Below are 15,570 nucleotides of genomic sequence, written 5' to 3'. Positions count from 1 at the left end.
GTTAGAAGCTAACGTAAGGGAAGATTTTCAATGGCGCCGTTGAGAGAAGGGATGACGCCCCCTCTTCCTCACCCTCCCCTCCCGTACTTCCAGATAACAACCCAGCGCACGTGCCTAAGAGCCAATGTCAAGGAAACAGTCAGCCCTTATCTCTATGAAATTCAGTATTTTTTCTCCCTTTCTCAATCTCTCTCTTCAACCCCGTCCCCCTCTTGCCCTTTATTATTTTCGTTCGATCTAATTAAGGTACAACAATGTAATACCATAATGTAGAGGCGATTGCGCTGTGCTTTCGAAGAAAACTCGGTAGTCCCAATCAGCCAGTGAAAAGAGTCGATTATCGTGCAGACTGATGCAGGATGGAGGAAGCAATAAATTCACGCGTCCTGCCCAGACAGTACTAACCGTGTTTTATTCCGTGGGGTGTGTGACGATTTATATTTTCATTAACGAGACACGTCACGAAGCACTCTCATTTTTTTTCTTCTTCTCTTTCATTCCCTTTAAAAACTATCAGCGTCTAACGACGTTTCGCAATGCAGTCGTACATTTATAAAAGTATTTTTCGATAAAACCACAGGGCACTCGAAGACCCGTCTACGTCCCTGAAAGCTATCCTCATCGACAAGAAGCGATATCGGCAAATCTGTTATGGCATGCGAAATCATACGTCTGAAAATATATCGTGAAATATATATGTATATGTGTGTCTTTATCTTTATAGCTCCACAAAAAGTATCGTGTGCTGTCTTTACTCGTGCGAAGGAAAGTCAGGAGTGTATCTACCATGTTCCGGGCACCGCGTACCTTAGGACGAGTAAGGGGTAACGCAGTACTGCCAGATGAAAGGAGCGGAATCCATTATACGAAACGCGACGGGGCCCTGGAGCGATCGGACAATGACATCTTCCAGAACAATTCATTGTTCCTCGAGGTAAAACCTCGTTCGCTTACGAATTCTACGCTTCGTTGCCGCGGGCCGTCTCATTGAATACACGCGAGAACAATGTGGACTGCACAATACCAGTGTCAGCCGGAAATGACGCCAGGAACGACGCGCAGTGTGGCGGCAGCTGCATCATATCGTATCGGCAGTCGACATTGCGTGATCTGCTGGAGTCTGTTATCATTTTGTAATGGAGCAGAGGGAGGAGGTAAGGTGAAAAGAAATATTTTTTTTCAATAGAAAAAGGTCAGTTTACGAGGTTATGTTTTTTTTTAGGTTATGAAACGGATTTGATCTTTACGTGTGGATACGTACTTGGGATTGGTAACTGGAGAGCGAACGAGCTTAGAACGTTTGAGGAAGCTATTTGAGACGCGATGAAGATGGAGACGTTACGTCCGCCCTCTCCCACACGTTTCTTATCGGATTTACAAGCAGGTGAAAGATTCTCATCTATCCACTGGAACTGTCGATATAGACGGATTCAACTTGTCGGCTATTTGCTGGGGCAACCTTTTTACCCGTCTCCTCGCCTCCTGGCGGTGAAGCGGTATTACTTGTTCAGGAGAAACATCCCCTGCTGTCCGTACAGCATCCCTTGTCGGTCACCGATTTTGATCTTTTACTTATAATTCCTCAGAGCTCTTGGAACTTATATGATATTTTGGAATTATTTAGTAATTTTATTTATATTAGTTTGTCGCACCTTAGATTGCTGTCTTCTTCTCCTTACATTTTCTATATGCTGAATTCTGACGCTTTTTACAAATATTGGGTTACGTTGGTCTGGATCAGTGAATTGGGAGGATTCGTAATATTACTCTGAGATAATTATATTTTCTATCTTTTATTCCCATTCTTTTTATCGCGCCCCTTTCTTTACCTTCCGTAAAAATTTAATTCGCCACTGTCTTCGACTGCGGCGGTCTGAAAATTGACTTATCGAGAATTGTCTCTCTTTTCTCTAACAGGCACTAGTGATGAGGGGGTCGGGGGGGGGGCTCGGTCGCTGCTGAGGAAATACGAGGGCGGCTACAGGGGTTTGCTGGAAGTAAAGAGGGAAAGTCTTGCTCGGGATGAGAGTAGCCTGGAACGAGGCCGAGATATACGTTGGGGTTGAAATGCGGATGGACGCAAGCTGGAGCTCAGATTCTCTTTTTTCCTCCCTTTTATTCTTCCTCTCTTTTCCTTTTTACACCTGCCACGTTCCTCTCGAACAACCACGAACTCCTCCGGTAGAGTTTTCAGCCTACGGGTTCTTTCCCTTGTACCCCAGAAAATATAGGGTCAAATTTCGTAATTCATAAAAAAAAATATTTCATCCTCCAAAAAAAATCATTTACCCACATTCCTTCCATTCAGGGCAGCCGAGCGACGTATCTGAATTCACATATCGAGGTTATACGACGTATTAAAGGATTAGAGATCTTTTTTCGCATTCTTTCAGCATCCCTCCAATGACATCCCTTATAAGACCTAGAGCCTCCAGGTGCATTCTACCATTAGCTTAACGACTGACTTCGTCCTGGCGTGTAATATTAATGAACACAATTTTCCAAAAGGGCTGAAAAATATTACTAGGAAATTTTGGAAAAAGTTACTGGGGATCGCTCATTGCTTCCGTATGCATAATCATTTTGGTCGGCAAAAGTATTAATTTACCTGCTTGGAAAGACGTGAGGCAGACTAAGCAATGTACGTACGTGAGTAGGTTAGGTTGGTATACGACAGCCCTACAAATCTCCGGTGATCCGACGTGGCGTCAAGGGATGGGATTAAGCGACTGGCTCGTGGAAGGATGACGAGTCCCGTGGGACGAAGAACGAAGGGCCGAGAATGTTAACGGATCGTTGTAAATTTAGCGTTACGTAACGCGATATACCTTTTGGGATTAAAGGATCCAACTCCAGAAATCCGTATGCTTGTTAAAGTATCAAGCACATTGCCGTAATAAGATGACAAAAAATTAACGGGAAATTAAAAAAAATTTACAAGATCCTCGTGGAATTTCGAACTTTAGGAAATATCGTAAGACTTATGTATATATATATAATTTTATACATTTTGTGTGATATGGGTTAACCCAGCTATGCTTGACAACAGGTATCGTCTGGAGGATTTTTGACAAATCACAATATACATTTTTCTCACATGAATATTCTCATGAATATTCCCGATACGAGTATATTAAAAAAAAGACAGTAATATTCTTTGGTTAAAAAATCCGAATAAAAAGTCCTAGTGGATCATCGCGATATCACGAACCATTCGAAAGTTACGACCATTCAAATACGCGTTTCTTTCTAGAGAAGGGTTCTACCCAGGATTTCGATTTTCCATATCTCTGTCCTTCTCTTACTCACGTGAGTGCCGATAGGTCCCTCTCTCTCGCACTCACGCTCGGTATAGGAAATTAAAAAATCTTAACGAATCGAAGGTTCTTTCTTTACCGTCTCGTGCCGATGAATAATTTCTTTTGTGGAATTTTTCAAATTTCCAGAACAGCATTTTCTTTACTATCTTTTCTCAATTTCTCTCTCTCTCTCTCTCTCTCTCTCTCTCTCTCTCTCTCTCTCTCTCTCTCTCGGCTCTCTGCTCTCGTTACAAAGACTTTATTCGAAATGACTTTATGATATACATATATCCCAGCAGGGAATCTCTTCCCCATTATTTCTACCTTGCATCTTCGCCATTCGTTACCCCAGGAGTTCGTTCACAAGCTACTATCAGGAATTGAAACGCGGCACAGATATATATTTTTTATATTTTTCTCTCTACAACGCTATTCTATCTCCATTCGATATCTCAGAATATTCCCGCGATAAAACCTTCTGGAATGTCTGCGTCATTCGCCGCGCGTATAGATTCGTATAAAATTTCGCGCATTTATGTATTCATCTGGTACACAGCATGTAAGCTATCCCTGCACGTATATATACCCTACGTAGTTCACGTTTCTCTCGCACGGACCTTCTCACTCACTCGACCCAATAGACGTCTGCTGTCTGCGTAACGGAACTACATATTTATTCATGAATATCACTGTTACGAAAGTTCCGCCAATACCCTTGTCTTCCTTGTCCTGCGATTACAAGGAAATTCCAAGGGACGTTCAAAATTGCAGTATCCCTTTTACCTTTTTCTCTCTACTACACATGAACAGAAAAATACGGACGGATACACGATCGATATTTGTACGATAAATATTATCGTGATCCTTACTATTTTTTTCATACCCAAAAAATATCTATATATTTTTCAACGACCGTTCACTTAACCTCAATGTCATAGGTCGCGAACATATATTTTTATTTAAATCTGCCATTCTTGTCAGTTCCCATAATTCCATCTCCTTCATTTTTATTCCTATTCGGAGGTCTAAGAACCTCAGAGATTTCTCATGAGAATTCAACAGTATTTCGTCGAAGTGACGATAATCGCCGTCAATGCGATTCAAGGTACAGCGAGCAATTTCTTGCCCGAGGAAAATTCGAATATCAGACGAATCCCCGTGGCATTCACTGAACTCGTCGAAGCGTCTCGTCTGTAGCTCGCGAGGACGGTAGAGATCGAGAGAAGGAGGAAGAAGGTTAAACGAGATTGATAAGCGAAGAAAGAAAAAGAGCAAATATTTGTCATGCCGAAGAAGGGCCGCGGAAGGGGGGTGGTGGATGTTCGTTAAAGTGAAGAAAAAAAATATATTTCTCGTCTTACGCGAGGGCCGATATAAAAACGTGAGAGAGTAACATTCAAAATAGTATCAATAACCCCCCTGTCCGCCCCAGCCGTGTATACCCTATAAATATGAATATTCCATAAACTTTCCTCGCTCGCCAACTCCCCAGGAACGAGTAAAAATCACGTAGAAGTTTACGACGTGATCACAATGGGTCAAAGCCCCCTCGCACCACCCCCTACCAACGGCCCCAATCGTGACGACATTTCCAATAAAAACGGTGAGTCAAGAGAAAAGAGAAAAAAATATTTCATAAGAAACAATTTTTACACGCGTTACGTGTAACCCTTAAAGCTACCCCTTGGCAGGATTGACCGTGGGAAATCTTCCATTTGCCGACAGACTCGCGGTAGATGCGATAGCGAGGGTGTCAGACGGAGAGAAGGAGATAAGGCGTGTGACAGGATCGTGCGTAGGAGAGAGAGAGAGGGAAGGCGGGATTGTCGATCAGAGCGATACGAGGAGGATAAAGCGCGTGAAAGGAGTCAAAAATACAGGTGATCGATGGAGACGGGTGATGGGGAAAGTAAGCGCGAGAGAGAAGGACAGAACGAGCGAGAGAAACTGCATCGCTCAGCCGGGCAAGACGAAAACGTACAGCCATCGACCCGAGAGGAGTCGAGTTTGAGCTCGTTATCCCCCGTTCACTCCAACCCCGTAACTACCCGCCACCAATTCATCCCCTCCCCCTCCCCCTCGTCCTTCTCTCATCCCATCGTCACGACAGCACCTTCGCTCGTACCCCACCTTGCAGCATCCCAGATATGTCCTACGTTTGTATCGGGGTATATGGAGACTGTAAAATTTACGTGTCACGAGTACACGAGTACTCGTATAAATATACGAGTACCTGTATGTATATATATATATATAGGAGTACACTGTACCGGTACTTGACTGATAAAACAGAAAATTGTAATACGTAATCCTGAGGTAATATCGAATGTATCGATAGACTATAAATAGATGTTAATTAACGTATATCAGTAACGTAAATTATTGGCGACGATGCTTACTGTATATCTACATAAGACGGTAATGGTGATCGATCAGGTGTTACCCTTCGTGGGGTAAGATGTACGTGGGATTTAATGTCTGATCGAGATCAGGCTGTATCTACTTAGAAGCCCAATTTACACAGTGAGAAATCAGTGTACGCGTGGATGGAAGATTACCTGGGCTTAGGAATACGACGTGGATTTTTATTCGCGGAATTCTTTACGAGGCATTATACAATTTTCTAACCAGACTGTCCAAGGATACCCTTACGAGCGTCCCTATCTCTACGTTGATTTTAATTCTCTGTTGTATTTTTTTTTTTTGGTTTCAGATTAGCAGACGAGAACTTTTAATTACTTTTCAAAATGGCCGACTTACTCGCTAGCAACTATGCTTATAATTTGGCGTATACTGTTTTCTGCTGTGTCTGTAGCGAAGAAATTACGTAATAATTGTTAAGCCGGCATTACGCCTAGGATGACGCTTAAGGCGTCCGGAGAGACGCTTCCCGTGGGAATCAGTTTCCAGGCGCTTACGTTTCATAAGGAATAAATTATTCGGAGTGCGCAAGACCAAATCCGTAGGCTCGTCACGTCGGGACGCGTTATCCACGTAATCGCGAAACGTGCCAACGAACGATCCTGACGCTTCTTGCTAGGACGGGACATTGTTTCGGGGTTGTAGGTTAGGTTGTACGGGAATATATATATATATGGTACAGCATATAGCGTCTATACATAGAGCCATAGGTAATACAGAGGTAATATGCATATTGGTTCGTACTCATGAATTATCGTAGGCGTCGACCTGGTCTTACCTTCTTATCCCTAATTTCGCACAATGTCCTCGCGGGCAACAGGGCCGTAATTAAAGGTTTACTTAGCCATTAAAATATTCCATTAACGTAGCCCCGGGCGCCGTTGAAGATTGGGTGCCGCGGGGGCTGCTGGGTACGAGCTTCTTATTAGGTAGTTTGCCCTTCTTTACCCTCTCTCTCTCTTTCTCGCTACCGTTCAGCCTCCCTGTTCCTGCATTTAAATTTCTGAATATTATTTCTGCAAACGTCCTTGTTAACCCTGGGCACGCGATATAACAAGATTTGCAATTCGCAAACCTTTTTCGCACCGGATGGTCCTTCCTCATCGTTAGCTACCCTTACAGGGAGTAAGGCGGCTGGGACGCCTTCGGAGCTGAATATCTCACTTGATACGAGTAACGACAGTTCTGTCATTCACTTCTCTTTGGCAATCCGTTCTTCATTGATCCTATGTCATATCGGCTTTTACCAAGAGCGACTAATTGGATCGAAACAAACACCCCCTACTCGTGTATCGCGAAATCGTTTAATCCGCTTTATGGCGTAAATATCTGATCTGGATGGATCAGCTGTTAATAGGATTGTCTCAGGGTTGAATTCGATATTTTTACACCTTATACTCAAAACCTTTGGTACAGTCCATTCGTAAAATTCGTTTTATATATTATTGATTAGTTATAATTTTTACTGGTAAATTTACACGGTAGGTTATATATATAGATAATTTTTTATTTACATTCATAATTATTTTCGTCTCTCGAAGGATATATCCTGGCTTTGTATAACATAGCGAAGTCAATATAGACGCTTTAATGTATAATCGTATGAAAAGGTAACGAAAATGTTGCGATTTTTTTTTTACGAGCCAACTTTCTTCTCACTATTGTTATGGGTGGCTAAGTCGTCGCTGTGGTTTTTTTTTCAGACTCAAATCTACGGTCACACGAAGTTTGGGGCTAGAAAGTGGCGATAGTGGAGAGTGGAACTAAACGCGGGAGCAGGACAGCCGTTTACTTGGAGTATTTACGGGGTTGGAAAAGTCTACGACAACCCGGTGTCGTTCGACTATCTCGTCTTGGGGTAAAAAACTCTCCTAGACCGATATACATTTTTACGTGTTATTCCCAGTACCGTCTCAGACACTTTTATGTTACAGGCTCGCCAGACGTGGGTCTTACGGATCTATATGAAAGGACAAGGATCCATGTGAATGAATCGCCTCTTAAAAATAATTCTACATCGTGTATGTATATTATCAGTGACAGCGAAATTTGTAAAAATGTGATATTAACAAAAAAAAAAAAACGGGGTAACAAGATATATACCTGAGAATCGTATGAAAAGTGTGCGATATTATGACCCTTAGATTTGGAGTATTCGAAGTAAACAGTGTATAGTTATTTTATAAGAGACTTATATGGGAATTGAATGAGATTGAAAAAAAATTTTAAAGTAGATACTTACCCGCTATGATCAGACAGCGAGCGAGCATTCTCGTATCTCGACGCTCTCTCCGCCTCCTCTTCCTCCTCCAGCTCTTCTTCCTTGTCCACCTCCACGTTCCCTAGGATGACCACCAACTTCCTCGGCTCCTCTGTACTTCCTCTTCCTTCGCCTCGTGCACCTTCTTCAAAGGCGTTCAGTCCTCCGGTCTCTTATCTAGGTATACAGCAGACTAGTACCCGGTTCCTCGTAACGAATTCCTGAACGCACTGTACTCCTGCTTTAAAGTGTGACGTTTTTACGTAAAAACAAAGAAAACAATTGTATAAAACAGTAACACGGCGGCATTCATCGTCTCGCGCGCGTTCTCGCAAGTCTTTGCCCCCTGGCACCACCGACTACGACTGATCGCGGCTATGAACCCCCACGGCACCAGCGCAAGCGCACCCCCAAAGTCGTTCTCGGCACCCTTCCCCCGGTGGTGGATACCCTACACCCGGTCCACCCCATCCCGGCCAGCCACCCGTCTAGGTAGTAGATAGCAGGTAGTAGGTAGAGGAGCGAGATGCCGTAGTGAAGGTGGATGCTGGACAACCGGTATAGGCCAGGGGTTGCTAGGTATTACGCTACCACCCCCGTCCTGGGTAGAGCAGCCCACGAGAACTATGAGACTCTCGACTGTCAGGGTGAAGCTGGTACAAAGGTAAAAGTCCAGGGTAGCAAAAAAAAGAGCTACCCCAGACTCACCTACGCTCTCTTCGTCATTGACGTATCAACTTTTTTAACTCTCTTTTCAAAATTTTTTTTTTATCCTTCACAGACTCCCCACTCCAGGGAGGGGCTCTTCCACGGCGATTCTTCTCTGCGAATCTCTTCTCAACATCTCGCTATGTACCTCCGGCCCGGCTACTTTTCACGAACTCCGAGTCTAACTAGGATGCTTTTGGGATGTCTGGGTGCCCGTTACTGGCACGAGACAATGCTTTGGGATTGTTCGTATCTACCAATTTACCGAGATACCTTGTCTGCATGTCTCTCCTGGAGCTTTAATACGTGTATGTATATTCGAAAATACTGAAAAACGGTCAGTGGTAGGAGAAACGTTTACCAGTGCCAGAGATCAGAGGAAAATAGTAGAGGTCTATTTGGAAGTCTTTGCATTTGATGCGTTTACAGATCCTTCAGCGGGACGAAGGTAGGGGAGAATTCGTCTGAACTCTTTTGAGCATGATACGTACGTCACTGACGTCTACTACAAGATACAAGGACCCATATCGAGCAAAAGAAGAAAACACACGGACCTTCTACGTTTTCTATGCAAAAGTCGAGAAAGCTTACGGCAGTTATTGGAAGGAGCGCACAACGCCGGGATCTCTCTCTAGTCTACCAGCACTCAAGTTTCCCTTGTGATCCATTCCTCCATTGCCTCTGTCCTTTCTTACGTCGATACCATCTCTCGCTCCCTTGCACACCCATAAACCTATAAGCATAACTCTCTCTCTCTCTCTCTTACTTTTTAAGCAAAAAAATAATTTCTAGACTATTCGATAAGCAAACATGAAATAAAGTATCCCCTCACCTCCCCTCCATTCATTTTTCTCTCTTGTAAAAAAAATTTCAAAACGGCCCACTAGGACGGTATCTCAGCGAGGAATGGCAATCTTCCATTAACCAAAGAACAAAGTGTTTTACAGTGGCTCCCGACTGTTTTAATGTAGCTCGTCCGACTCTTCGGGTCCTCTGTTCATCCTTTTTCTACGCTCCTAACCACCCTATCCGTTAATACCTCTCGCTCTACCCTTCGTTCAACTAGCCCTGTCGGGCCAGCCCTCGTTCCGCCAGCCACCATCGCTCTTGTTCTTGTCAAAGGGACCTTCCAGCTCTCCGGCGTAACACGAGGCGCGCATACGTAACTGTGCATAGCCTTCGGCGGTAACGCGACACTGAAACGGTAGCCTGCAGATTGTAGAGGGCGATGCTCGTCGAATTGGCTGGTAGAGACGCCACGTCAAGAAGCGGAAGGGACCCGGGAGAAGGGAGTCCAAGTCGTCCCGGGGGAGGAAGCCAAGAAGGTGGGGATAGTTATGGAGAGTGTGAAGTCGATGGAGATACTGGCGTGGGTTATGCTGGGGAAAACGGGAAACCTCGTGTCGGAGGTTGGGTTCGTTTACATTGCAGGTACACAGGGATAGGCGAGTATGGTGTATATATGTAAACTTTGGGTGCCCGCGTGTATAGTGTACGAGTGGATACGAAAATATTAAGGTTGAACGATGCCAAAAGAGACGCAAGGGTAGGTTAAATGGGCGTAGGGGGTTGCAGGGTGCGTACGTGAGAATCTAATACACCCAGCCTTGCCCGTGTTAGACACGCGTGGAGGTTAGGCGCACAGACTCCTAGGGGTGCGACGTGTCCGAGCACGTCGTTAAAAAGAGACCCGGGGCTATGGATTCCAGGAGCTGGTCACCCCGTATACCCTGCCGAGGTTCCGTTTCATCCCTTAGCCTTTCCGCGTCCCCTTCGCTCGGCCACTCGACGGAGGCCTATCTATCGTCGCTACTCGTTCGACTATTGTTTCCTCGAGTGGGACCTGGAGGGCTCGAAGATCTCTCTCATTGTCGTGGAACCCGTTAAGGCCATCGGCGACGTCATCAACATCTTCGACCCACCCTTAAACCCCTATGGACCTACGTATGGCTTGGGGGCATGCACTCGTGGGTCTTCCCTAAGGGCTTTCGCTCCGGGGGATTCGCCAGTCTGTATCTGTATATGTATTTTAGTTGCTCCAACTTGGGGGCTTATTTCGATCGTTGCACCCTGGTGCACTTCTGCTCCTGTTGGGGTAGGCAAATTGCTCGAGTAATCGATGCCGACCCCGTTGCCAGGGGCGATCTTTGGATTCCCGTCCGATCAGAGGACGCATGCCGTTTAATTAGAATTCGCCTCTCGGCCAACAGCGGGGCCAATCGGCGAATTCCGGTTACGCACGAACCGGCGTTCGATCGTTCGTGTTAAATCACTTCCTGAATTCGAACTCGCTTCATGGCGCACGTGACATGCCAGCTGAAAGACTTTACTCCCTTATAGTACGTACCTTTCTTCTCTTTCACTCTGTTATATATGTATGTATATATATATATATATATTTATTATTCTCTCCGATATCCCTTTCATCTCGGGATTCATTTTCTCTTCGTATACGTAAATTTAACTTTTTTTTTTGGTTCATTCTCAGATTTCTTTACTGGGATATCTGCTAATCTCTGTCTCGGCTGAACGAAGGAGGGATGCACTGGTTGATCATCAACTCGTAATTGGTTTTATAGAGTCTGGCGAGCCGGAAGTGGATGGTACTATTGCCAGATGTGTATAAAAATAAAATTCACTGTAATCATTACTCTTATTGCGAATTATATATATTTTTGTAGCTGTTAATAATGAGCTTGAAGACTGTCTACGTTTTTTCTTGCAATTTTTGTCAGTTGTGGGAGATGAGAAAATTTTTTTTTACCCACTTCCAGATGTCCTGGAGAGATAGGACACGATCACCCAGGCGCAGTCCTCTCCGAGGGATGATCATTATTTAATTCAGACTTTACACAGACTTGGCGACGGAACTAACCATCTTCACGGAAGACTCCTTTGTGCTACGGCTGAGCATCTAAGGGGCGAATCTACCCTATTCAATCTGATAATTCTCCAATTGGGAATTTGAATGTCGAGAATGAATGACCTCCCCAGGCCAAAGGTCGTACAGGGCGCTAAAGAGCGATGGCCGTTGAAGAGTGGAAACTCAAGCCTTTTAAGCCGAACTTAGAAGCGAGTTAAGAGTTCTCAAGAGTCCGTCACGCGAATGCCACTCTCCTGCCACTTTGACACGTTTTCTCCTCACACAGCCTGGACGTAAGTATAGATTTTCAAAAAGTAACCTTCCCTTTCAAACTCACCTACTTCAACGCCATCTAGCGGTACAGGATGATATAAATGTTCACGTGTAAACGAACCCGATGACGTCGCCCCGACGAACAAAGGATTCTTCCGCTTGCTGATTATCCGAACGAGGGTTCCGATTATTTTGAAAATCACTGAAATATGGAGGCGAATCAATTCCGCCATTCGTCAATGATCAATCGATTAATTGGACGGTAATGTATCTTGTCAGTCGTGTCGTGATATATTACATTTATGCATTATTTTATTAGAGGATGATCAGTTGTAATTTTACTTCTTTTTTTTCAGACTTACATTTTTGGGGGAAGAAAATCGTGAAAAATTATTTTTCATGGATCGTCAAACATTTTCGAAAACAATATGTACCTGATCCCTTTATTCGTCCCCCAGGACGCCATTTCACAGAACGAAGCCTCTGGCGTGGCTCTGCGGATGAAGAACGTTAATCTTCGTAATGCGCGACACGCTATATGATTTATCACGAGTCTGTCTATTTTGCCGAATGATGCCCACTTTAAATATCAGTCAAAAATCGAGCGTGAAAAATCAAAAATCTAGTTATGGTTTCTGTTTAGTGTAAAATAATTAACTTTCAAAGAAGCATAATGTCGAGGGTCGAAAAGTATCTAAATATATAATTTAATATTACTCGAGTAAATGTATCCCAAGTATGTTAAAACTGCTTAAATTTTCATGAGCTTCCTACAGTATCTCATTTGACTTAAGAGTTCATTCTTCGCCATTATAATACTTGAACGTAAGACTGAATCTGGAATTTAATTATATAATTTATACGAAACTTTAACAATTATCCAATTTAATTGTTACCGTCGAGGACTCTTGCGCTTTAAGGAACAAAAGGCAATAATGTATCACGCGTGTGTACGTAAATCAAGAAGAAACACTGTGAACTCTTTATAAGGGTCGTTAAAGATAATACTAAAGGTACAATGAAAAAACTGACGCTTTTGATTGTCTCTTATATTCGGCTCAAGTGTACTTTTCATTGTAGCAATAATACTAGAACGATAATCGATACTTGTGCCATGAACAAATACTTGCTTCATGTTTACACGACAAACATTGCACTCTGCAGTCTTTGTGTTGCTCTACAATTTAATTGTTTTCTTAGAACGCCATATTGATATACCTGACTCATTGTAATCTCGGTACATTGATTCGTGCACAGCATCAAGTATCTGTTATGTGATATAGTATTATTATATTATCTGTAAGACTTGTGGATTATTCTTAAAAATTTCAACAATTAATATTCGTGCAGGGATTTTTAATCGAAACTTAAAAAATGCTCCGTAATTAAATTCTTACCATGCAATGTTTATTAAATGGAATTTATCTGTAGTCGCAACCAAGTAAATTCTGTATTTCACACAAAAATACTCACCGACTGAAACAAGAGAACTCGAGATCATTTTTAAGTGTACGTGTCGACTGGTTTCGCAATTTCTACAGATTCGTCACATGCGAGTCAGCCGGCACTCTCGTTTTATTCGCACATTAAGCAGAGACTCTTTAAACAGGTTTTAATCTCGGTACCCCTGTCGACATAATAGAAACGTAGCGCTCCGATTATTATCACAGAATAAGTCAAGAGGTCAGTCTTGACGTTTGAGTCGACTAATTTGTTAAATTAATTACAAACGTAAGTGAAAAAAATTGTTTTTTAATCATCTCTAAAATACGCATTGATAATGATAATAATAATTTTACCCATCTGCTTGTTAGCACCAATTTCTCTTTTTACCTAAGAACAAGTGTACTTTATTAAAAATTCTTTTGTCTCTTTCTCTTTCTCCTGGCACCTAACCCAGACGAGCTTTAATCCGCAATTTCGATCCTCCCTTTCGCTCGGCAAGTACAGAGAAATCACGTAGGTGCTTTGCCGTGTTAAAAGAAGAGCCTAAACGGGGAGCGGATATGCGCGAGCGGGCGTCGCGACGTTGGCGTCGTCGTTACGAGTGTCGTCGGCTGCGTCGTAGATAGAAAAGTGTTGAGGAGGGTAGTGGTAGGAGGTATTTCAAGTCGGGAACCAGCAACGCATAATCGGCCGACTGTACCAGACAGGAGAAACTCACTCTGAATCAACGTGCGATTCACAACGCGACTCATTCCGCCTCCTTTTATCCTCAGAGCTTGCAGATTGATGTTATCACTCGTGCAGATGGAAGTGCGTGCAATCTTTATGTACTCCATGGTACGGATCCTCGTTTTGGTCCTTTCTGTAGATTCCGGAAATTGCACAAAACCCTGGCTAGAGCGTCTTTGTCCGTTAGTTCTTTATTTTTCCTTTCGGTTGATCTTTTTTTTTTTCAATTTTTTTTATATTGTTTTTTATTTTTACCCAAACCCCTGTATCCCAATCCAAAACCACCTTTGTATCTACTCCTTTCGTTGCACTCTTATGCAACGCTTCCTAGAATTTTCTTTTTCTTTATTTCCTCCGACGTTACGGACCTGCAATTTCGTAGCTAACGACTCACCCACCGTTTTCTGATAGGACGGTACAGAGGAGGTAGTTTTAGCATAGATACACGTATATGAATATCGTATCGGTATAGATATGTGAATTCTTGCCGGAGTGCGTGACGTCAGTTTTCCAGTAACGTCCACGCAAAGCCCGACGGCCATCCACTATTGTTTAATATGACAAATCCGCCGGCAATAAAATATCGACTTGTTTGCGCGCTCTCGCGAATACCCACCGTTTTATCCCGTTGCAGTGTAGATGCAGTCGCTGCAGAAGAGTCGGCGAATCGGACAGTGTGCAGCGTTGAATAATAAATTATTGCCGAGCAGGCCGTTGCACGCGTCCGAGATTTCCAAGGGCTGATGGAATTGTGCTGTACGTTGACCTAGTACTAGAGAGAAAAATTCTGCCGGTATCATACCCATATATATATACACAATACACGCATATAACTACAGTAATACCTTGCCTGTTGTGAATATAGAGAACAATTAATATCACGCACGACGTAAAGTTTTGTGGCTGGTTGTATATTTGAAGAATTCTATAACAGTCGTTGCGCATGCGCAGTTATGTCTATAGTTAAACGCCTACTGTCAGGGGCGACCGGCGTGCGCTTAATTGGTCAGATTTGTAATCGGCTTTAGAGCGTTAGGTCGGTTCAGTTTGGTCGGGGAAATGTGTCGGGGGGTGGATATGGAAGATGGGGTGCACATGCGGCAGATGTGTTTGATACACCGCGGGCTCAAACCAGCCATACTCCCAGCCCCGTTCCTCCTCAAAATTTATATCCCAAACCCTCACCCTTGTCAGATACGTATAGCGGCGGCCACGCGAACTAACGCTGCCTTCGATACTCGCGGCGCTCACACGATCACCTGTATTCTGTAATCCGTACTAATTTAATTGCTAGTTTCATCGACGTTCGTTACCCTTCGTGAAATGGGCAAGGAATATTAACGTAAATATTCCGAACACGGGACGCCAGTGAAATATCACATATTTTTCCAGCTGTGCAAATCTCTATTAGGTTAGGCAAATATGTATGGCAAATTTTGTTTCGTAAATTTTTAATCTTGAATAATTGTTTCTACTAGTCTGTATGACTGTTACGCCATAGTTTTGTGAGGATGATTAACTTTTTTTTTAATTTTCTGCGCGGATTGTTACGTTCAAAGTGATTTTTTGCC

The 15,570-nt window shown here is 43.4% G+C and overlaps 2 protein-coding genes across 18 annotated transcripts in view; one reads left to right on the top strand and one right to left on the bottom strand.

Moving 5' to 3' along the window:
• Positions 1-8,341, bottom strand: part of LOC107272239 (Down syndrome cell adhesion molecule-like protein Dscam2) — a 45,856-nt gene extending 37,515 nt beyond the window's left edge. For 7 of the 16 annotated variants that reach the window (XM_025089554.1, XM_025089558.1, XM_025089559.1 and 4 more), the window contains exon 1: positions 7,963-8,340. In XM_025089554.1, the coding sequence (XP_024945322.1) occupies positions 7,963-7,990 (28 nt within the window). In that variant the 5' untranslated portion in view covers positions 7,991-8,340. Of the gene's footprint in view, positions 1-7,962 lie in introns of all 16 variants that reach the window. The other 9 variants (XR_003061141.1, XM_025089555.1, XM_025089557.1 and 6 more) reach the window with 2 other exon arrangements.
• The window catches only part of LOC107272247, a 14,794-nt gene extending 5,266 nt beyond the window's left edge, over positions 1-9,528 (top strand). Inside the window, exons 2-5 of one of the 2 annotated variants that reach the window (XR_003061143.1) lie at positions 725-1,154; positions 1,223-1,384; positions 1,918-4,902; positions 5,025-6,006. Coding sequence is in view for 1 of the 2 variants with exons in the window: in XM_025089568.1 (XP_024945336.1) it covers positions 8,525-8,644; positions 8,762-8,996; positions 9,118-9,140 (378 nt within the window). In the remaining variant the exon portion in view is untranslated. Of the gene's footprint in view, positions 1-724; positions 1,155-1,222; positions 1,385-1,917; positions 4,903-5,024; positions 8,645-8,761; positions 8,997-9,117 lie in introns of those variants that run through there. The other variant, XM_025089568.1, reaches the window with a different exon arrangement.
• The last annotated feature ends 6,042 nt before the right edge of the window (positions 9,529-15,570 follow it).

Source organism: Cephus cinctus, unplaced genomic scaffold (genome assembly GCF_000341935.2).
Source record: "Cephus cinctus unplaced genomic scaffold, Ccin1 Ccin1_scaffold1146, whole genome shotgun sequence".
Classification (NCBI taxonomy): domain Eukaryota; kingdom Metazoa; phylum Arthropoda; class Insecta; order Hymenoptera; family Cephidae; genus Cephus; species Cephus cinctus.
Note: the sequence above shows the minus strand (reverse complement) of the source record. Positions and strands in the feature narration are given on the sequence as shown.